The sequence below is a fragment of the Mesoplodon bidens genome (assembly GCF_964165515.1).
Source record: "Mesoplodon bidens genome assembly, chromosome: 2".
Classification (NCBI taxonomy): domain Eukaryota; kingdom Metazoa; phylum Chordata; class Mammalia; order Artiodactyla; family Ziphiidae; genus Mesoplodon; species Mesoplodon bidens.
The window spans coordinates 168,334,959-168,358,292 of NC_138177.1; the positions used below are offsets into that span (position 1 = coordinate 168,334,959).

General features: G+C 39.8%; 3 protein-coding genes across 7 annotated transcripts in view; 2 read left to right on the forward strand and 1 right to left on the reverse strand.

The window, feature by feature from the left end:
- Positions 1-810: 810 nt before the first annotated feature.
- SRSF10 (serine and arginine rich splicing factor 10) lies at positions 811-13,534 on the forward strand. Of its 5 annotated transcripts, XM_081226386.1 has the most exons (7): positions 813-1,002; positions 2,490-2,594; positions 6,158-6,261; positions 8,271-8,433; positions 8,646-8,699; positions 8,832-8,933; positions 12,238-13,534. In XM_081226386.1, exons 1-7 carry the CDS (start codon positions 938-940, stop codon positions 12,296-12,298), a joined length of 654 nt encoding a protein of 217 aa, XP_081082512.1. In that variant the 5' UTR covers positions 813-937; the 3' UTR covers positions 12,299-13,534. The 5 variants fall into 5 exon arrangements, with proteins under 5 accessions (XP_081082509.1, XP_081082512.1, XP_081082508.1 ...); XM_081226383.1 differs by lacking the exon at positions 12,238-13,534 and having other exon boundaries at positions 811-1,002; positions 8,649-8,699; positions 8,832-10,898; XM_081226382.1 differs by lacking the exon at positions 12,238-13,534 and having other exon boundaries at positions 8,832-10,898.
- Positions 13,535-15,826: 2,292 nt separating this feature from the next.
- On the reverse strand, positions 15,827-19,715 carry PNRC2 (proline rich nuclear receptor coactivator 2). Its single transcript, XM_081225638.1, has 3 exons — positions 19,555-19,715; positions 18,457-18,662; positions 15,827-17,915 (listed from the first exon to the last, which is right to left on the reverse strand). The coding sequence occupies exon 3, from the start codon at positions 17,895-17,897 to the stop codon at positions 17,478-17,480; it is 420 nt and encodes a 139-aa protein (XP_081081764.1). The 5' UTR covers positions 17,898-17,915; positions 18,457-18,662; positions 19,555-19,715; the 3' UTR covers positions 15,827-17,477.
- The window catches only part of CNR2 (cannabinoid receptor 2), a 49,878-nt gene continuing 46,231 nt past the window's right edge, over positions 19,688-23,334 (forward strand). Inside the window, exon 1 of the mRNA XM_081225635.1 lies at positions 19,688-19,739. Within this exon, the coding sequence (XP_081081761.1) occupies positions 19,728-19,739 (12 nt within the window). The 5' untranslated portion in view covers positions 19,688-19,727. The remainder of the gene's footprint in view (positions 19,740-23,334) is intronic.

Sequence of the window (23,334 nt, forward strand, 5' to 3'; positions counted from 1 at the left end):
TTGTCGTTTTGTAAAATAAAAGTTCATTTAAACAGTTCTTTAGTCCCTGCTATCTGCTTGGCAATGTGCTACATGCCAGAAGCATTCTAGTAGATGGAGAAACACTGCAATACATGAACAATGCACACTCAGGAAGCCGTTAGCAACGAAGACAGTGTAGATGACAATGGAGACTAAGATGTGAGGTTTGCGTCCCATTTTGGTAGGGAACAGCCTTTAATGGGGAGAAAACCCCGTGGATAGGTGAAGGAAACAACCAAGAAGGGTGTACGCGAGGGGCGACCTGGGCAAAGATGCTCAGAGAGTGAGTCCACCGTGTGCAGAAAGCACTGGAGAGGCAGGCCTATCTCTGCAAGGACACACACCTCCTTCCCTTTCACACTAACACGAGAGGCCATAAATTCTTCTCTTGCCGATGAGAGATCTGATAAAAGCCAGGTTATAACATGGACCAGACAGGGGAAAGCCTGTCCCTCCGAATTATAATATTTAAAACTCAGTCCAATTTGTAAAAACTGTACAGTATGGTGTACAGGTTAAAACATCTGCTTCCTGACTTGCGGGGGGGCGGTCAGGAGGGGAGGACGCGGTGCAAGGGAGAAAAGGGCGGCAAAATAAAGCACTTAAGAAAGAAAGAGCGGGCTAGCGGGAGAAGGGGAGGCAGCTCAAGAAGCCAATGAATGAGATCTAGGCTGCAGCACGTACTCCCGCCGCCCGCATGCGCAGGCGCAAGCTGCGTGATCTCGCGGGAAAGAACCGTTGCAGGTCCCGGCGTTGCACTCAGGTAGGAGGTGGGGGGAGGCGGGAGTGAACTCTCGCGAGAAGAGGCGGTTGTCGTAGCGGAGCTCTCTGGCTGTGTGTGTCGAGGATCTGGCGCCGGAGCTGCGGACGGTTTGCTGAGCCCGTTAGTGTCCCCGCTGAGACCCACGCCGCCGTCATGTCCCGGTACCTGCGTCCCCCCAACACGTCTCTCTTCGTAAGGAACGTGGCGGACGACACCAGGTATGTACAGGGGAAGCACTCTGGGCCCAAGAGGGGAGGCCGCGGACGCTCGGAAAGGACCGGTGCGGCGGCGGCGGCGCGCTGGGCCTGCGCCGGGGGAGGGGAAGGGGTGAAGATGGCGGGTCCCGCGCCGGCTTTCTGGCCCGAACTAGGCCGCGCAGCCGGCATAACCGCCGCGTGAGAGCGAGGGCGGCGCCGCTGGTCCTCCCGGGCAGCCGCGGGAGAGCGGGCCGCGTGGCGGCGTTTCGGTCCCCTCCCCCTCCGCAGATGGGGGCCCCTTCCTTCCCGCTTCCTCTCCGAGCGTTCAGCCTCTACCTCCGCCGAACATCAGCTCCCCCCATTGATTTGAAGTTCGCGTTCTTTGGGGTCCACGCCCCCTTGGCCCAGAAATTTTTTTTTTTCCCTAGTTAGAAAAGCTGTTCTGCAGTAAAATAACGGATCGGGGGAGGGGAGTGTGGCGAAGCATTTGCTACCCTTTTTGTTGCTGTTGTGTTTTATTTGCGATTTTTTTTTTTTTTTTGGTGCTGTAGATGTTTGGATAAAGGGAATGTTGAGATTAGAGATATAAAATTCTTCCACTTAAACGGTACAAACTAGTTCTTCCCATTTCCGGGAAATACTGGCCACCCTTTGAAAACGGAGGTTTAGGAAGCCTCTACCATTAGGACGTTGATAGCTAAATTGGATTAATCCGGACCGTCCCTTTGTTCTCGCCAATTCCCTTAATTGCTTGGAGTTGCCGTCAGACTTTTTTGGAAGAGATCTTATCACAAGATGAGATTTACTGTTTAACAAATGATCACTCTACACACACACAAATCAAAAAATTTAGGTAGCCTCGTATGAGTTATATTTTTCTGTCTTACCTTTAAGTAGAGCAAGTAAGCAATAGTAATTACTCTAGCGTCTAGGAAACTTTCCCCTTTATGTCATATTGACATTTATTGAGGAATTATATATATTTGTGACTTTTATTTTTCAAACCGTATCTACCATTAAGTGTGTAACCCTGTCGCTAAAATTTGGAGGTAAAATAAGTGCTTTGTGTTTTTCAGAATACTAGAGTTGCTTTGATACTGTTAAAAAAACACATAGCAATAGTTATGTACAACTTAATGCTGCTATACTATTTATGAAAAATGAAGGCTATGGATAAAAGCAATAGAGATAAGTTGTGATCAGGTTTCCTTAAATGTCTGTTTTCCTGTTGTTAATGTAAAATAGTGATAGGTTTTATTATAAACTGCGTTATTATCTTCCAGAATCTCGCATTCTGGCTTTTCTTTTTCAAAAAGACATATTGTTGTATATTCTTACCGTTGGCTCTTGATGTTGAGATTTAGAAAGCTTGTTTGTTTCAGGTCACCTAGGAACATAGCACAGTCTCTTTCATTAATTGAGATATTACAGAAAGAAACCTATTTCTTACAAAGAAACTTTTTAAAGGAGTGGACTTAAAAATTTGGCATCTTTTTATGATGTTTTAGGTCTGAAGATTTACGACGTGAATTCGGTCGTTATGGTCCTATAGTTGATGTGTATGTTCCACTTGATTTCTACACTCGCCGTCCAAGAGGATTTGCATATGTTCAATATCCTTTCTTCAGATGGCTGATTAGTGAGGGGTGTTGAAGTTTGAAATTCAAGTTTTTGTAAGAGGTAATATCTAAAAAGTAGTTGTGGTTTTTTTTTTGTCTTCTAATAATGTTTTGTCTTCAATTTTTTCTAAGTTAATTCTGACTCACACATTGCTCTTACTATTTCTTAAAGTTGATCCAAAAACAGTAAAATATTTAAATTCCCATTCATGCTGCTGAAACTCAAATCAATGATTATAATATGTGATTTAAATCTGAATACACTCTAGTTGCTACCACCTTTAATGTAACTCAAAAGTTAATATGTTCTTGTGCTTAGCAATTAAAGTTTGGTATTCTTGTTTGTTAACTTGAATCACTTGATCAAAAACAAATTGTATAACAATGAGGTAAACTTCTTTAATATTGTCCCCTAATTTGCTGTCCTCTGTTGTTACCTCAGAGAATGTAAAGCTGTACAGTTATGGCGACCCCAAAGAGAAAGCATGAAAGAACCTTTAGAGTAGAGTTCAACACTTAAGGCAAGTAGACAAGCCAAAGACCTCTTAAGGATCAGGCTTGAAGAGAAGGGAGAGTTTGGGAAAAGAAAATATAAAGAAAAGCTGGAAGAAGGACAAGCCTAATGGGAGACAAAGCCTCGCTTTATCTACAAAAGGGGGAAAAGGTTGTTTTTCAAAGTTAAAGATAAAGCCATCTGTCATATTTGGCCAAGCATCTCATGACAAGTCCTTCTGACAAGCACTTAAAGAGTTAAAGGTCAAGATGAAGTTGAATGATGGCCAAGATTAAAGGAGTCATACCTGATGTATCCTACAGAATAACTATTTTCCTTTTTTTTTTTCTCCTCATGTTTTGTAAGCAGTTAATTTTCAAAATTATTCTGGTTTGGTCTAGTGACAAAACCTGTAACTTGATTTACGTGGGCCTTTGATGTTGTGATGTGGTCTTGTATAAATGCACTCTCTCTTAGCTTGTGAAGTTAAAGTGTACCAGGATGTAATGTTGTTAAGCTTAAACCCAGCATATTTCTGTTTTGGACCAAGTGGTCAGGTGCCATAGGGTAGCAGGCAGTGCTCTTTGGAGTCGCATGAGGTTCTGGAGTCAAGCCGACTCCATAGAGCCGTGCTTAGAGGGCACACAGGTGCATGCACTGGGGACTACTTAGAAACGGCTCTGGTGGTTTTATAAGGTCAGATCCACTAGAGATACTGTCTGTTTATAGATTTTTTTAAAGAGGCTGCTAGGGGCACACACATACTCTCCTAACATCTGAAACTTAGCTCTGTGAAACCTGCTGGCCCTGACTGCTTTAGCACATGTGATCAGTTGGCCCAGAATGGGTTGCAGAAGGCCTTATCTTTGGTATGGGTACGTAATCAGGATCTATGGGAAACTGTTCCTTGGCCCAGAGTTTCAGGTGACATTACTTGCTTCAGTGAGATCATCTCCTTGTGGCGACAAAGGTTTGGGCTGTGGACTTCAGGCTAGGAAAAATTCTTATTGCTTAAATTCAGTGGATCTCTTGAAACTTAGCAGAGTTCTAATGAGACTTAGGCGAAATGCCAAAAGCTCCTACTCCTGCAGGCCCAGTGATCAAGGACAGTTGTGGGAATTGGTTGCAAAGTTCTGTTACAGAGAGGATAAGAAGTATATCTGGCTTGGTTAAAAAAAAGAAAAAGTAACGGTACATTCTGGCTTACAATGTTGGCCTGATTTTACTGGTTTGGGGGTGGCCTGGGAACCAGGATCAGCAGTTTGAAGAGTATGTGATACTTGAGCCAGGAAAGAGTTAACCAAAGGAATCTCAAGGTGAATTATAGCTATTTTTATACACAAAGTCTGTCTATGGTCTTCAAATAGTTAAAAAGAAATAGGTAGCAGGATTTTGCAAAGACCCTGAGTACAAATTTCTCCGTAACTGGCATCAGAATGATATTTGACTGTCCCTGCTCTGGTCCTCTTTTCTATCTGACCCCATTCCCAGCTAGCTTTCTCTTAACAGGTCAGGTAGAACCTTGCCATGGTTCATCCAACCCAGTATTCTGTTTTTGAGGGTAGCTCCAGAGGATGATAGACTCTCATTAATAATTTTTATACTTCTTGGTCTAAATCCTTTAAGAAGTTATTCTGTCTCTCAAAGTAGCAAAGTAGTATACCCTTTAAATGAACTTGTTCTTTTCAATTATTTTAGAGCCCAACTGCATTAACCTGGAGGGGTGGTTGATTATAGTGTGTTCAAGGTTCTAAACTCCCCATCAGCCTTTGTCTTTTCATGATGAAAACTTCTTGATTTAGGACTTGAGAAAACCTCTCGTTCACTACACATAATAGCCTCAGAGAGAGAACTGGGACCCTGTTGTGGTCTTTAAGTCCTTCCAGAACAAAAAATAGGGAATCTAGTGAGGCAGACCTTTTAGTCTCTGGAGTAAAAGAATATTAATATCAGTCTTGAAGAGAGTATATCGCTTCAGGGATTTTTTTAATCAGAACTCAAGATCTGCACTGCTCTCAAATTTAAGAACTAGAAATGGACAAGTTAGAATAGTGAATTTTAGTACAGAACGAAAATCCACAGCCAAACCTAGCCTAGCTCCCCTTCAGAAGCTTTTATATCAAACACTGCTCTGCATATGTGCTTGGCTTCTATTAGAATGGTGGTTTTAGGAAAGGAACTAAATTTGGTCAGAATAACTTTGTTGGAGAACAAGGCAACAGCCTCTCAGATCAAAAATGGGTACCAGCGGTTCCTGCTTTAGGCTTATAAATATTATCTTGAAATTTCTCAAATTGAAAACCAGTCCCAAACGCACTTCTCTCCGGGGAGCTTTATGTTTAGTGTCATGGTTAGGGCTTTCCAGTCCAGGAATCTTTAGAAATGGTCTGTTATTTCTTGGCAGCATGCTTTTATGGTCTGTGCATGGATATAATATGATGTCTTAAGTATTGCTTGACGTTCTCTTGATATCTACAAGTGGCTGGTGTACCAGTCTTCCCAGTAAGGTGTAATAAGGAAGACAACTAAGTGAAATAATAATGTTAGATATGTCTGAGAAAAATAGCAAGATTAATTTGAGGTTGATGCTTTCGTTTCTTGTAAGGTATATTCCGCTTGCTTACACAAGAACTATTGGCATTTTCTTTTTTTCATTTGAAACAAAAATATGAAAAACAGTTTTGGTTTTATTTTGAGAAATTTTTGTTTTAGCCTACAAAATAAAATTGACATTTGTTTTTCTTTTTTGTCTTGTTTTGTAAAATTCTTAAAACTCAGGAAAATCTTCTGATGGGATTACTTGGTAGTTCAGCTGTAACAGGCCTTATTTCAATAATAACTTCATAATATGTATTCATAAGTGTTTTCAAACTCATGCCTTAGGGAGTCACAAGTGCTTTAATACTCTAAAGTGTTTATAGCTGAATCAACCAACCAGTTAGTGGGGTCTGGTTGATTTTCTAGAATAATATTGAGTGGTTGTGAATTGTTCCAGACTTACCAACTGAACTTTCATTCATTATCAAAGTTTGCAAAACTTCCCAAGCCCCTTAACATTTAGCACATTTGAGGATGTTCGTGATGCAGAAGATGCTTTACATAATTTGGACAGAAAATGGATTTGTGGACGCCAGATTGAAATACAGTTTGCACAGGGGGATCGAAAGAGTAAGTACCTTTATGCCTATATGTAAAATGCATCATTTCTTTTTTTTTCTGTATGTAGATTTTTTTTTACTTGGAGTATAATTGCTTTACAAAGGTGTGTTGGTTTCTGCTGTATAACAGAGTGAGTCAGCTACGTGTATACATCTATCCCCTCCCTCTTGGGCCTCCCCCTCACCACCACCCCCATCCTATCCATCTAGGTAATCACAGAGCATTGAGCTGAGCTACCTGTGCTATACCACAGGTTCCCACTAGAGATGTGGATGGACCTAGAGTCTGTCATACAGAGTAAAGTAAGTCAGAAAGAGAAAAATAAACATGTATTAACGCATATATGTGGAACCTAGAAAAATTGTACAGATGAACCTGTTTGCAGGGCAGGAATAGAGATGCAAACATAGAGAATGGACGTGTGGACACAAGAGGGGAAAGGGTGGAGGGTGGGATGAATTGGGAGGTTAGGTTTGACATAAATACAGATTTTTTTAATTTTATTTTTTAATTTTATTTTTTTAGCCAATTTATTTATTTTATCTTTGGCTGCTTTGGGTCTTTGTTGCTGCGCATGGGCTTTCTCTAGTTGTGAGCGGGGGCTACTCTTTGTTGCAGTGTGTGGGTTTCTCATTGCAGTGGCTTCTCTTGCGGAGCATGGGCTCTGGGCACACGGGCTTCAGTAGTTGTGGCACGCGGAAATACATCATATTTATACAAATTGTTCTGAGAGTGCTTCTTGGAAGTATTGTGCAATATGTCTATCTGTTCAAAACCCAGAAAGATAGTTTTGGGGAAGATAGAGTATCTTGAATACTTTGCAGAATTTCAGGGTAGACAAAAGGACTTGGAATGCAGTGATCAGAATGCCTGAAATATGTTTGGACTCTTTAAGAAGGTAGATCAGTACTATCAGCTGTGGCATGTTTAATATACTAAAAGTGGAATTGAAAAGAATAAACTTTGGAAAGTTTTGGTTCTCTTGAGCCATTTCCCTTCTGCATAAAGATCATCAAGGTGTAATTGGGTAATTATGTAGGTGCCTGGCTGTAGAAATGAACAGATAGACTGGGAAAGACTATATAGACTAAATTTAGAAAAGATTTTATATCAGTACTTGGTTTTTATTAATATGCAGGCATACACCAGGTGTTGGCTGCATGCTAATGAGGCATAAGTACAGGCTTTGGGGTCACATACACCTGGGTTTGAATTCTGGCTCAACTGTTGTTATGTTTCCTTAGGCAAGATATTAAAAGATAGAGATTAAAATAGCTGCTGGAAAAAAAAAAGCTGCTAAAGAGAGAGGGGGTACTTAGGTAGACACAAGCTTTTGGTGATTCTCTAGTTCTTGGGTTGAATGATAGGTTCCTGGGTAGTCAGTGTTATTTATACATTCATACACACGTGCATAAAGTATCTGCTTCATAGGATTGAATGAGATAACGTAAGGATTGAGGACTGTCAAGGGTGTGGGTGTCTAAGGCATTCGACAAGTGTTAGCTTTCTTCTGCTTTTCTTTGTCATGGTTTCTCAGAACTGTGTAACTATATATTATTGCATTTTGACACTACATATCATTCGTAGGCCACCATTAAGTATTTTGTCATTGTTAATTTTGTTCCTAATGAATGGAAACCGTGGTAGGATAATTCCAAATTAGCATATGGTTCAAAAGTCATTTGTATTTTAATTCGCAATTTTAAAAATACTTTCATGGTATATTTTCCCAATGTCAAAGTAGTTGGCATATTTTTGGACAACAAACTAGATGTGAGAGGTCTTTGAAAAAACAAAATAGTTGGGGAGATATTTGAGGGTATCATTTTTAATATAAAACAGTCTTCTGATAGACTTGCTTGAAAGTAAATAAATACCTTTTCTAAAGTTAACATTCACAAGTAGCCACAGATTTGGAGGCATAAAGGAAGGGGATGCAGGAATTTTTCCTATAATTTGGAGGCATAAATACTACGTTTTTAATGTTTGTAAATATTTCTGTTCTATGTATTTCATAGCTCCAAATCAGATGAAAGCCAAGGAAGGGAGAAATGTGTATAGTTCTTCACGCTATGATGATTATGACAGATATAGACGTTCTAGAAGCCGAAGTTATGAAAGAAGGAGATCAAGAAGTCGTTCCTTTGATTACAACTACAGAAGATCTTATAGCCCTAGAAAGTAAGTGATGTTGTACCACAGAAAAGATTTAGTTTGTTGGCCTTTAATTTTTTAAAATCTTCTTGTATACTTTTAATTATGTACATTGTGTGGTTCATTGAGACTAAAAATTTTTTAGTGCTTTATTTTAAAAGTTTTATGGTTCACTTTTTTAATTAGAACCTTGTAAATAGACATGTGTCATTGTTTGCTTTTTCTGATGTACTTTTTAGCAGTAGACCGACTGGAAGACCACGGCGTAGCAGAAGCCATTCCGACAATGATAGGTAAATAACTTTGCTTTGAAAAAGACTATACATTTTTCAATTTCAGAGTGAACTTTTGCTCTAAAAATAACAAATTTGATTAATATAGAATCTAATTTTTACTCTAATTGTATCTCTCCTCTGTTTTGAAAGATTCAAACACCGAAATCGATCTTTTTCAAGATCTAAATCCAATTCAAGATCACGGTCCAAGTCCCAGCCCAAGAAAGAAATGAAGGCTAAATCACGTTCTAGGTCTGCATCTCACACCAAAACTAGAGGCACCTCTAAAACAGATTCCAAAACACATTATAAGTCTGGCTCAAGATATGAAAAGGAATCAAGGAAAAAAGAACCACCTAGATCCAAATCTCAGTCAAGATCACAGTCTAGGTCTAGGTCAAAATCTAGATCAAGGTCTTGGACTAGTCCTAAGTCCAGTGGCCACTGATAGTATAAACCATGATATTTTTAGGCATGTATCATTCATTTACTCATAGTTTGGTTTACTTAAATTATCAGGAATACAATGTTGCAATGATGCTTAAAAAAAACACTTGTCAGTTTTCCCTGTACCAGGCAATGGTTATTATTAAAATGATATGCTGTTGAGAAGCCACTCTTAAGAGTCCAGTTTGTTTAATGTTATGGGCAGCTACCAATTTGTGGTGTCTCTGTATATTTTTGTAAAGATTCTCATTTTTTAATGCTTGAGGTATTGGTGAAAAGATGTTGGTTGACCATAATTTGCAACATTGTCTTATTAAAAATAAACTTTCATATCCATATTTGGTAGAACTGTTAACCTAGAAATGTAGCTTGCTAATAAGGTAGAATGATACAAAAGTGAAGTTGTAGCCACCGTACAACACTGACCCAATTAGACACATTTAGGTTCAGGGTGGACCTTTTTGTCTTGTCAAGGTGTCGAGACCCACGATGATAATTTATGGCACAGTGTGGAATAGTTCTTTTGTTAACCCCACTGTCTCTGGGAATGACGCCAACTGGGTTAAGTAGCATTTTCAGGGAGATGGAGTTTTTGATTGAAACACGGAGCCTTCACTTCTCTGGTTTCTGTGAAGATTTGGAACCATAGAAACATCGGAAAAACCCACCTTAAAATTTGGGCAGGTTGATGATGGCAGAAATAATTTTAAGGGGAAAAGAATGCTCTTATGCAGTTACTCTAAACTTTAAGGAGCATTGTTGACCATAATATTGCTTAGTTTCCTCACTGCTGTTAAAAGCAAGTAAAGTGTTTTCAAAGTAGGTTTTGTTTGTGTGTGTGCATAGTGTAAAAGGACTGAATTTTGATGCTTAAAGCACTTGGTGTGTGCATTTGTATCAAAATTTGCCCATATCTTCATGAAGGAGGCTTGTTCTTCACGCCTCAGTTTATTTAATGTGAGGCAAGTAAAAAGACAACACTCCCATTCTACGTGATTCTGTGGTGCCATGAGATTTTAAATAATTCTGAAAAAAACTAATTTTAAGGAAGTCACATCTCTTGAGGTTTTGACTGATTATCCATGTAGTACCTGATGAAAATAATACCCTCTTTATAATTTCTAACATCTCTCTGCGAGATCATTTGGGGGCAATAAAAAGTGACTTGACGTGTCCAATCTCATTTCAGAATAAAAGCTGGCATCCTTAAAATTTTTAGATTGCTTGCTTACAGGCATAATAAGTAAGAAATATTGTAGGGAAACCATTCCTTTTAGAGGATTACTTTTTTCAATTTTGGTTTTAGTAATCTAGGCCTTGCCTGTAAAGAACAAAAGGTGGTTTTTAAATACTGTTTGTGGAATGTGTTTAAAGGATTGATTCTAGAACCTTTGTATATTTGATAGTATTTCTAACTTTCATTTCTTTACTGTTTGCAGTTAATGTTCATGTTCTGCTATGCAATCATTTATATGCACGTTTCTTTAATTTTTTTAGATTTTCCTGGATGTATAGTTCAAACAACAAAAAGTCTATTTAAAACTGTAGCAGTAGTTTGCAGTTCTAGCAAAGAGGAAAGTTGTGGGGTTAAACTTTGTATTTTCTTTCTTATAGAAGCTTCTAAAAAGGTATTTTTATATGTTCTTTTTAACAAATATTGTGTACAACCTTTAAAACATCAATGTTTGGATCAAAACAAGACCCAGCTTATTTTCTGCTTGCTGTAAATTAAGCAAACATGCTATAATAAAAACAAAATGAAGGAAATAATGATTAACTGGAATTATTATAGTTTTGAATGAGATTATACAATAACAACGGATTTAGGAATATTTTAAATCAGTGTTGCACTAGGCACAGGTTTTACTTTGGAAATGATAGAACCTGCCAGAAAGGTACATCTTTTACGTAGTACTTAAAAATTCCTTATGTAATGTCAGAGTTGTTTCATTATTGCTTATTAAATCCCTTGGGTTAAATAACTTAGAGGTTATTGGTAGTGTTAAGATACGCATTAAAATGAAAGTTGAGTCAGCTAATTTTAAGTTTATATTTTCATTATTAGATGGACCAATAATTCTACTCTTCCCCATCCTAAACAAGATGGATTGGGCCTTAATGTTTATGGCGTGATTTAAAATATTTTTGCATTGAATGTTCGTGAGCACTTAATATTAAGTGATAATCACTGTGGGGAACTGGTTTAGGTGTTTTGTGGTTTGAGTTCAAGCTGCTTTATAATGACAAGTATAGCTGATATTTATTGAGTATTTATGACGTGCCAGACACTGTTCTAAAAGCTTTATGTGTTAACTCATTTACTCATCACGAGACCCTATGAGAAAGATACTTTTATTTTCTCGTGTAACAGATGATAAGGAAATGGAGGCACAAAGAAAAAGCAGTAAAAGGCAGATCCAGGATTTGAGCTCAGCCGGATCCTTAGATTTTTTTTTTTTTAATGGACTGTAATTAGAGTAGATTGGGGAAATAGCCCGTTTAATTTTTCTGTCTGTATAGAATTAGAAGTAATGGTTTCCATTTTTATTTTTTATTTGTGTCACTTATTTTTAGACTCATGCTATTTTCTTGAGAACCTTATATGTTATTTCTAAAGTGACATACCTAAATAACATAGCTTCAAAGGGACTATTTTATAGTTGAACCCATGATAGATAGGATCCTACTCATACTTAAGGATCCTTATACAGGGCTTTAATGTTGGGTTACATAGTTGAGTTCCATAATTATTGAGTATCTACTGTGTGTCTGGCATGGCTCAGTATTGGAGTAGAACATATCAAGACTCAAGTGAGAGCTGACACTTCACCTCTCTTTTTGCTTAAGATCTCTCTGCATTTTTTTTTTTTTTGAAGCCAAGTAAGCAAGAAGAATAATGACAGATAATGCTTCAGTGAGAAAGGAAAGGTGCTACATAGAGTATGAGCTGTTAAGTTACAACCCAGGGAAAAGACCTGGGAACTATTATACTATTCTCTTGAAAATTTGGCCCTGTAAGCTGCTACATCCAGTTCAACTAACAAAATCCTGTATACCACAGAGAAGAATAAAGAAAACCAAACTGACAAACATCCTTCTTTTATTTAAGACCAAACTGCAGCTGGAATACCCAGTACAGTTCTGCTTACTACACTTCAAGAAAGATCTGAGAAAGCGGAAAAAGAACCAAAGAAGGGCAGTTCAAGCGACCAAAGGGTGGGTGGAAGGTGCTGCAGTATGAATACTGTACGAATATTTTGACTCTGGTCTGAAAAGATAAAAGAATGTTATCGAAACTACATGGAATAATTGAAGTCCCTTCAAGTTTGAAAGTAAGCCTTTTAGGACAAATAAAAGGAAATTCAACTTTGTACTTGTGGAAACTAATCCCTAAATCTGAATAGGTTTATATTGATTCATGGGTAACAGGTCCATGTTAAATTGGAAACTAGGATGTTTGAATATCAAGGAAGACAGCCATAGTCTCTTATAGTGCCTCTATTGGTCTGTCTCAAACTGAATTGGGTGAGAAAAGGTATGGTCCAATATAAACTTGCTTATCTCTTAAAGTCAGTTCTGTTTTTGCTATTGGCAAATCTTGCCTTTGTTATTCCAGTGCCAGTGTTTTCTGCTTAATGGTTTGCTTTGTTGGCATCTGAGTTTCCTTACTTGTATGCCACATGCGGTTTACATCTTCCTTAAACACTCTCCCACATAAATTCCGATTATACTTGACATCCAGCTAAGAGGGTCCATCTCTTCTCACCTCTTTCCTAGTCAGTATATTCAGCAAACATTTACTGAGCCCTTACTGTGGGCAAAAATTGTACTGGGTAATTGGGGAGAAAAATAGATAAAATTCACTTATTCAATAAATGTCTACTGAGCACAATCTAGTGAATCATTACAGTGTGGCCTCACTGTTTTGTTTGAGGTGTATTCATAACTATTTTACACCATTTATATCCTATGTAATTATAAAACCCAATATACTATCAAAGATAAGTAATTTTGTGGTTATTTGCCATTTAAAAGTATCCAGTATTTGTTTTCATCCCATTAATACAAATAATGAAAAAATGATTTGTTTTAATCTGTAATAAACTGATTTATTGTGCAGTGACTGTAATATACTAGAGTTATATATAATTGTTCTCTGCCTCCTCAAACACGTTAGGAAAACAATCCCCCAAAATAAGTATTTAACTTTGCATCAGATGTAAAGGAGACTCTGGGTGCTATAATTAGATTATTTCGAGGCAGATAGCTGTTATTCCCAACTGATTTAGTATGTTCTGTAATTGAGAAAATGTTCACCAAATATACTTTCTAGCGATTTACATGTACATTTTATAGGGGACATGTTCTGTGTATAGTGAATAAATAACTTTTATAGTATCACAAAATGTTTTGGATTCCTTAGTTCCTTATTAGGATATGAAGTTTATACATTGATTTCATCACTTGCATATTTGGTTTTTGTCTTTATTTCTGCCACATTTAAAACTTTGTATAAAGTTACTCATCTAAAAATACAGAAGTGTTTAAGCCTTTAATTTATAAAGATTTTGAAAATATAGCAGAATATACCTAAGGGAGATGTGAAACGGAGGTATTTTTTTACCCGTTTTAATTTTTCAAACTTGCCCGAGATCACACAGCAAGTAAGTGGCAGATACTAGATAAGTGTCCAAGGTTTTTCATTTGGTTCCTTTTTTTTTTTACAAATGGGAAAATTTTATAACAATACAATTAATATAATGGAATCTAGAGTTCACTTAGAGGGAAGCTTTAATAGATTTATGAAAATTATTTAATTACAAAAAGTATTTGTAACTTTCTTGGATGGAAAAGGTGTTAAATGTAATCTAAGATCTCAACAGCTGTTGACTCATTTTCCAGCCTGGCTTTCCAAATTTCAATCTCGTATTGCATTTTGACCATATTCCTGTTTACAAAATCCTGAGATAGTTTTGAAGTGGGGAGGCTGTGATAGGAATAAAATAAGTGTTCAACTAGGCAGTCTATCAAAGCTTTTAGGAGTCCCAGGAGTGAATTGTCCTCACTGATGAAGTCAGCAACCTATTATTCATCTTCAACTACTGACATCTATAAGACATAGCTAGCTGCTATGGAAAAGGATCTTTTTTGGGGGGGTTTTCCCTTTGTCCCTTCCTCCAGCAGTGTCAGTTATGTTCATTGTGTTGCTTCTATGTATTCCTAAGTTGTTTCACCCTTATGTTAAAGATGGGGGATTCCTTTTTTATTTGGAGTACAAAGCAAGGCATGTAAATTCATTTTGTTGATAACTGACAGAGTAGTTTGTAAAGAAGTAAAAGGCCTCTTTGTGTCGTTTGTTGTAGAGTACATCTCTGAATGCTAGATAATGAAATAAACTGGTCTAGGATCCAAAAAAATCTTGGATTTTTTTTTTTTTTTAGGTTTAGCTCTGCCTGACAGATTTGTGGCTGGGTAGGCTTTCCTCATTTGTGTAAGAGGTTTGAGATGTACTCTATCCCACTTGGTTTACGAAGTAATTGCCTATGAGACAATTAAAGAAACACTAGAAAACTAGTGTTTTCCTTCAGGTTTTTTTCCACCCTGTGCTTCTGGGATGAAGAGAATTTACCAGAACTTAAGTGTAAAGATAGGTTATGGACTCAAGATTCCATCGTACTATATACGCTGCCATCAAAAAGATACAACTTTAAATTGTAACACTGACAAGGCTCATGCTGTGGCTGACTGCAGCCCTACAGGGTAGATGAGCTCTTAACAACTTTTTGGTTCTTAAAAGAAGTACGACTTGAGAAATTCATGTCAACCATACTTCCTGTACGCTAACCATAACTTTATTAGTACCTTTCTAAGGTATGATATAATACGATTATTAACTTTTTAAGTTAACCGTAGCTATTAAAAATTTTTGTAGTTAAAGCTGATGTGCTCTTAATTCTCTGAACACTTTTACCACTGGAGTCAATCCCAAACCAGAAATCTAGTATATACTGTATTTACATGTATACATCAAAACCTAACATAAAGATGCTTGGGATGAAAATTGTTGAATCTAGTGGGATTCCAGTGCAGTACTGCAAAGAACTGGGCAATTCTTGCCACTGTTAATAGAAATTACACTGGGAATAAACAGGAAAAAAGACTCATTAATTTCTTCCAGCAGTTTGCATGAGAAAATACAGCCTGGCCCTGGGATTCACTGCTTGCTTTAGTGTAGAAATTAAAATATTTTTCTTGAACTAGTTTAAGCTATCCTATCATTTGGAACGTATTAAAAAGCCAGTTTAGTTCTTGTGTCTTTTCTCCTCCAAGGTCCCCTTGTGAAAATTGTTTATAGAAAAAAAAATTCGCAGAATTTCTCAAATTGACAAGAACTCTTGTGTAGAAGAGGGAGACAGGCGATTAAACCTGCTTTACTCAATTTGGTGTGAGATGCATTCAGAAGCTTTATGTAAGTTTCCAAAGTAATATTCTGTGGCCTTTTACTGTTAGCCCTGCTGGGAGGAGGAAGCCACAGTTGCTTTTTTAACGGTATAGCTGCTAATCCAAATGTCTGTATCAGTTAGCAAATTGGTTGCCTCTTAAAACCAACGGTCCTATTGTTATTTCAGTAGGATTAATTATGTGCATTCTAATAATATTACATAGTCATAACAACTTTTTATACAATAAAAACAAGACACGGGAAAAAGCAATTTTATTTTTTAATTTCATGCTTCGAATTCCTGTATGTACATTAAGTACTATCATTATAAACTTGTCTTTAGGATATCATTACTTGATATGGGCAATATTATCTCACCTGAATTTATCTGGAGAAATACAACTTACCCATTCTGCTTAAAAGTATCAAAAAAGCTGCCAAATGAGAAAAGAGGGCACCTACACTCATATTCTAAACAGACCCCCCGACACACTTTCCTTTTAATTTACTATTGGGTTGGCTGTTATAATTAGCGCTTATCTTTAAGGTAAGCAAAACACGTTATCATGGTATTAGGCAAGAAATTGCATCTTTTGCGATGAGTGGTCCCCTGGGTTGCACCTGTTGACCAAAAAAAAAAAACCAACACTGGCATTGTACACTATACTCATAGGTTACACAAATTGTTGAAAGCCAAAATGAATCTTGTAAGAGGAACCTCTTAATAGTTAATCTTTGGGCTTAAGAAATTAAAATTAATCCCATACTGCATTTCACATCTCTCAAAAATAGGAAGTGTTTTAGCAGCTTAAAACCTTTTCAGTTATATAAAACTTCTTACACTAGGATTTACTTTGAAATATAGTTTACAGCAAGATCAAATATAGTATACGTACAGTGGCACTTTAGCACAAGGGCAAACTTTAAAAACAAGGTATTTTTGGACCTTTAAAATTAGGCCATAGTATAAAAAGAGTCCATGTCTTACATTCAGCAAATTCATACTAAAATATTCTATTTTTGTAGGATAAATGCCAACAAAACTTTACATATGCTACAAGTTTATTACATATATTTACATGGCTCTTTCCTAGGTACATAAAACTTTCACATTATACAGCTCCCAACTTTAAACAAACTTTGCAGGGATGATTTGAAGCCAGATCACTGTCAGAATAGCTTGTGCAGTGCCATAATACTAAAATGTATTCTGAAAGCTACTCGGTGAACACCGAATACTATTTCTATAAAAAATGGTTTCGGTGCATTTGTTGGCAGACACCTATCCACTGCACATCAGTAACGGACAATGGGGTATACTGTTTCATTCTATAGCCCCTAGTGCCCTTTCCGCATTCTCCACCATACAGTTCACTAAAATACAACTATACTCTAAAAAAAAATTCACATTTTCTTTTGGCAGTGCATCAGATTGTTGGCATATTAACTGGTTTAGGTGTTTCTAGGACATTAAACTTTCAAATATTCAACTAGTTTTCAACCCCTGTATGTCTTAACTGGATGCTTATAATCACATTTACCAGATCTCAACAAGGCAATCTGCTGATCCATGAATGATAATCTTAAGTTACTATTTTCCCCCAACAGGCAATAGAAAAAGTTGATTCCTTTACCATTCCCCAAATCTAAACTTGACTGGTTTCACTTGAATGGTTACTCAATTGAAAACACTTAGTATTGATATGAAGTACAATTATCAATAATTTAGTTATTTTAAGTTGCACTGATTCTACCATCACAGTGCACATAACACACAAAACAGTTAAGTCTAATTATATTTTCTACATTAATTAGCAGTTTTACAGATTAAATTCCCTAGTGAATTTGGTCTGAGACAATTGCCAATTATCCTTAAATATGACTAAATTTAAACACATTAATTCATTTTACACCTGTACTTTAAGTAAGGTTTTAAGTTGAAATGTCATTATTTCTTTATCAGAAGGATTAAAGGAAACAGGAACCCAGTGGCTTGGTGGTTTAGGAAGAACACTTGGTGATGGCGGCTCACTAAATTTGGCTCCAGCATAGTTCTGATTAGTCTGAGACTTAAAAAGTAAGGTGGGACTTGATAAGCTAGAGTTCCAGTTTTGATTATTTGGAAAATTTTTGTTCTTCCCCCCACTTTGCATGGCCTGCCATGCAGCTGCTGATGAATTATAAGTATGTCCTCTTTCCTTTTTCTTATGAACAATCTTCATCTGAGAATTCTGATCCTTGGTCTTCTGTCTACTAAGCTGTTGTTGGTTCTTACTAACATTTCTAGACTGAGGGGCTGGAATGTTATACCTCTCTCCACCACCCATCTTCAGCTTCTTTGTCACCTGTAAGTGAATGCAAACAAAATATTGAGTAGAGTTCCACTTCAAATAGTTCAAAACTTTAAGAAACTTCAATAGCTCCAATTTGTAACTCCAGAAATCTTGGGTAAGACTCAAATACGTACTATTCAGCTGCTTTAACTTCACTATACTGTTCACACTTCATTACATGCACTTTATTACCTTCCTAAGAACAGTGAGCTTATCCACAAATCTGAATAATCCTCTATTTAAAAATAAAAAGTTTAGGGGCCTCCCTGGTGGCGCAGTGGTTGAGAGTCCGCCTGCCGATGCAGGGGATACGGGTTCGTGCCCCGGTCTGGGAGGATCCCATATGCCGCGGAGCGGCTGGGCCCGTGAGCCATGGCCTCTGGGCCTGTGCGTCCGGAGCCTGTGCTCCGCAACGGGAGAGGCCACAACAGTGAGAGGCCCACATACCGCAAAAAGAAAAAAAAAAAAAATAAATAAAAAAAAAAAAATAAAATAAAAAGTTTAGGATGAGTCCATCATAAAATGCCCCATTACAACGGGAAGTTTTTGATACCTTTCAGTCTGCTTTTCAGATTGCAGGATTTCCACCACCTGTCCTCTTCCTTGCTGCCACGCCCAGGATAATAGATGTTGCTTTCTGATAGATCCTTTCCTTTGTCTCAATACAGAAGTTTTCATGGGCCGATCTGCTGAGTTCAGCCTAGGAGCTGAGGCCAACATCTGAGTCTCCTCAGCACACAAGTTTGAGAGAAGTCTTAGCTAGAAAAGCAAATATTTCATTATTTCAATTCAAAAACACAGGAGAAAGTGATCGTTGATATTTACTACAGAAATAAAGAGTGACTACTTCCTGAACTAAAAGGCAGAAAATAAAGTCTCTAAAGATGGCTTTGACCTTGTAACTGTCATCATTTAAAAACCCTCAAGATCCAGGAAACCCTGAGGAATCTGGGGAGGGGTGTCCGCCAAATCCCGCAACAAGTTGCATCTTCTTCCTAGGAACCTTTCAGATTCTCACACGGATTTTGTGACCAAAATGTTAAACCACGGAGGCATTAACCTTTACAGCCATGCCAAGAAATGGGCTTAAAATCTTTCCTAAAGACCATGTTTTGAAAGTTCCACCAGAATTTCCCTTGGACACATCACATATCTATTTTCACAAAGCCTCCTCTCCCAACGTGTCTACGTCATGCAGCTCTTCCTTTGGTTATGAACTCTTGACTCCTCCCCGTCTTAAAATAAGTTTCACAAGCCGTAACAAGCGAAGTCAGTTCTTAAATACAAAAAAAAATGCCTCCCTATCGTGAACATTAAACATTCGAGATTTCATTTGATATTCCAAGAAACCAAGTTATCGAACAAATAAGAAGCCCTCTTTTCGAAAAGGTGAGAGGCCCCTCCAGACTATGTTAACAGCCCTAAAGAAATTAGTTCCCGGATCGTGAGTCATTCCGAACGCGAGCCCGGAAAGTTCGGTTCTGCCGACGGCGCTGGGCTTCCGAGCGGCTCAGCGTTCCTCGAGCCCGGCCCGGGAACCCGCTCCTCCGGGCCGCTCGCGCCCGCCCGGCCTCGGATCTCGCCTCCTTCCCCCAACAATGGGGAGCGCGGCCGCCAACATGGCCGCACCCGCCGCGCCGCCGCCACTCACCGACTTCGAACCCGGGACTACGGCGGCGGCGGCTCCTGCTCGGCGTCGAAGCCCCCCTCCCCTTCCAGGGAGAGACGAGGCACGGAACGAGCGAAGCCCACGAGCACCGACGAGACAGCTGCAGGCCACCTCGGCGTCCCGACCGACCTTCCCCTTCTGCCTCTACCGACAAAATGGAGGCGGCGGTGAGCGCTAGAGCGGGGCCGGGGGGCGCGGCGGCCAATCAAAACACGCTTTTGCGCGGCCCGGCCAATGATACGCGGGCCGCCGCCTGTTGCTGGGGCCCGACGGGGCCGGGGGAGGGGAGGTGGTCGCGGCCGAGGGTTTGAAATCCTCCCCGAGAAGAGCATGTCGGGAACGACCGCCGCGGCACCGGCCGGCTACCGGGTGACACCGGCCTCTCCCGGAGGTACCCGTCCGTCCTCGCCCGGCACTACAGAATACGGCCAACGCCACCCCCTCGTGGCGACTCCGGGGCCCGAGCCCGGCGCGTCGGGGAAGGGGCGTCAGCCGCCCGCCCGGGCAGCGGCTTTCACCCGGGCTGCCCGGCTCGCGGGGCCCGCGGCCCTTGGAACCCGATGGTTCCCCGCCGTGGGGAGTCAGCGAAGGGGCTTTGAGTTCCCGAGTTAAGTTCACCGAGCCGTGTACCCGATCTCTCACTGATGGAAGGTACTCCAGCAAGTTGATTTCTGAAGCTGGCCCCTGGCCACTTAGTCCTGACACTCCTGTCACTCTGCTCCCCGGCCACGGGGACTTCTTTGCAGCTCTCCAGCTTGCGGTTCCCGTGCGGTTCCCTCTTGTCCTCGAAATTCGAGAAGAATTTCGCAGCCTCGAAATTCTTGAGTAGTTGCCTCCCTTGTGAAGGCGTTTCCGACACAGGTGCGGATCAAGTTAATCAGTTCCTCTTTTGTGTCCCACTGGCCCTGAACTTCAGTCACACGGTGTGGTGGCTACGTGTCTGCCTATCTCCACACACACACCTCTTTCTCCGAGCGCAGAGCACACTGTAAGCGCACAAGAAACATCTGTTGCGAGAATGGGGCTCCCTTATTCCCCTTTCTGCCCAGTTTGTAAGTGAAAGCGGGGAGAAAAGGTAGAGTTCAGTTGATTATGCGACCAAGGTGCAGGGAAAAGGAAAAGGGCAACTTCTTTGGAGTAAATGGATAGCAACCCAGAGTCTGTGTTTTAAAGAACACCAATTTCTATGAACATGTACGCATTTTTGTTACAGGATTTATATGTACTTTTTATTTGTTACAGGATTTATATGTACTTTTCATAAGTCCCACATAATTCGTTTTTTAATCTTCAGTTTTTCTGCTACCATCATCCCCCACCCCTATGTTCTTGTAGCCATGGACCTTAATTAAGTTTCTTAAGAAAACCAATTTAAAAGAGGAGTTTGTTAATCAAATTAATTAGGTGAAATGTGTAGAATAGAAAAGATATTTTTGAGCATGGGACTTTCAGCTGCTAATCATTATAGTCAAGTAGGATGTACATAGTAAGCGACCTTACTGAAAGTGTAAATCTATTTCCTAAAAATTCAAGAAGTTGGCTTAGACATCCAGCCAGATTACAGCCAGGCTGTATTTAATGGATTCAAGACTTTGACTTAAAAGACCCTTACAATATATTTTTTAATATAGTGCTTTGTAAAATGAACAGTCTGGTTTCAGTCTGAGCACTTCTCTTTTCTAATTCTTTTTTATTATCATCATCCAAATATCTTTCAAATTCATCCCTCCTATACTCCTGCCTCGCCCTCCTTTCTACCCTCATGGATCTGATTGTGTTACTTTAAAACAACAACAACAACAAACACTGCATTGGCCCCAAATTGTATTACAAAATTAAATCACCTTCCAGATCTTACCTGTATAAACATACGGGTAATGTATTGGATGCTTGTAAACACACACACGATGTACTGTATTGGATACTTACTCCGCCTCCCTCTGCCCTGTGGTAAATTGTTTTGCTTACATCATTTCATTTAATTTTCACAAATTGTGGAGTAGGTGCTATTTTGATCTCCACTGTACAGATCCAAAATCTGAGGCTCAGTTTAAAGCTGAAAGCCACACACTAAGGCTCCAGAGCCCACCCTGTGTTCCCTGCAGCATCCGTGTCACCTCTGTGTCCTCCCCAGGGCCCAAAATGTGCTTTGCCCAGAGCAGACACTGACTGGCTGCTGACTGGGGTGCTGGGGAAGCTTGGGCAGGGTGAAGCCTCCATCTTGCCGTCTGGCTGAGCCAGCTTCTCTGCCAGAAGGTCAGAGTCAGGCTGCGCGCCAAAGACGGCCGTTAAAGCCTTTACCATGTCCCAGACTCCCGGGAGCCTCCCAATATAGCTCCAGTCTCATCCTTCATTAATATTTACCAAGTACCCACAACAGCTCAGAACTGGAGAGCAGGAGTTAAAAATCACATCCTTTTCAGGACATCTGATACAGCCTCTGCCTGTCCCAGGCTGGGCTTTAAAGTCGGTTCCACCAACACGATCCAATTAGTGATTCTCAGATCAAATAGGAAAATGTTGATATAAACAAACAGCTCTCAGGATGTCGATCAGCCACCAATACTGGGCACCAAATGCATAATAAATGCGTGGGTGTTTAATACCAAGCATTTATTTAACAAAGATTTACCTGGTGCCTTCTTTGAGGCAGGCACTCCGCCAAGCCCTGGGAATACAACAGTGAATGAGGCTCCATCCCAGCCCTAAAAAACTCAAAAAGCTTTTCCCTTTACCACTTTTCAGAGAGGGAAGCTGGTGACTGAGGAGATTCATTTCCTCAGTTCTTCCCCAGAGAGTCAAGGACAGGCAGTCCTAACTGTATGCAAACACAAAAATCAACCTGCTAACACTGCGAAGGAGTGCAGCTTCCAGACCTTGTGCTCAGACCCTGTAGAATGGAAGGTGAAAGGAGAGGCTTTCCACACTCGCTGAAATCCTTTCCCCCGAGAATCTGTTTTGAATTATGTATCTGTGGGAGCTAAAAATCAACATTACCTACCTAATCTGTAAGTAGAAGTGAGGCAAAAGACATTTCTGAAAGTCCAGCTTTGGAGGACTGGCAAGGTGCAGGCTGATGCTTATTCTATTCAGACCCCACAAGGGCCAGAGCAAGTGAGACAAACACTCGAGTTTGTCAGATATTTGGAACAAGTCTCTAGTTGAACTGACTGGCTTTCGGGCTGGATCACTTACCCCGCCAGGGTGTCTATCACAAAACAAGCCAGTTTGGTTCTGTTTCTTCCTCAAGCTCATCTATGAATTCAGAGGACAGCTTTGAATGCTTGCAGGTCTGTCAGCTGATGGCTTATTTCATTTAGGGCAAGCAAGTTCTTGGCACCTGCCAAGAGTAAAGTGGACGGACAACCTGCCTGATGTTTTCATGTGTGTTAGGACTCTTATCTTGTTGCCAAACTGGTATCAAAACACACGCACAGTGGTTTTGTTTCCTGGGGAAGCAGCTGCTGCACGCTCCCCAGTTGCTCACACATTCCAGAGCGGTTGCAAATCAGTCCTCAGCCATTACAGCCATTTCGGTCTAATTACTAAATGGGGCACAGGAAGTCAGTGTGAAACTCCCACACTTCCTCTGACTCTGACCCAGCGATTCTCAATCTTCAGTACCTTTAAAGGGTTCTGCTGCCTGGACCCCCAGGCCAGGATCAGAATCTTTGAGGATGGGTGCTTGGGTGTTCCAGTTCCAGCTGAAGGCTGGCAGAATATGCCACTCCTAAATATGCCACTTTGGCATAATGATTATTT

Excerpts from the sequence above, each read along its gene's own strand:
- SRSF10 (XM_081226382.1), top strand. The coding sequence starts at position 938 with ATGTCCCGGTACCTGCGTCCCCCCAACACGTCTCTCTTCGTAAGGAAC. Across the intron at positions 1,003-2,489 it reads AACGTGGCGGACGACACCAG|GTCTGAAGATTTACGACGTG; the intron begins GTATGTACAGGG and ends ATGATGTTTTAG. Across the intron at positions 8,434-8,645 it reads AGATCTTATAGCCCTAGAAA|CAGTAGACCGACTGGAAGAC; the intron begins GTAAGTGATGTT and ends TGTACTTTTTAG.
- PNRC2 (XM_081225638.1), bottom strand. The coding sequence starts at position 17,897 with ATGGGTGGTGGAGAGAGGTATAACATTCCAGCCCCTCAGTCTAGAAAT.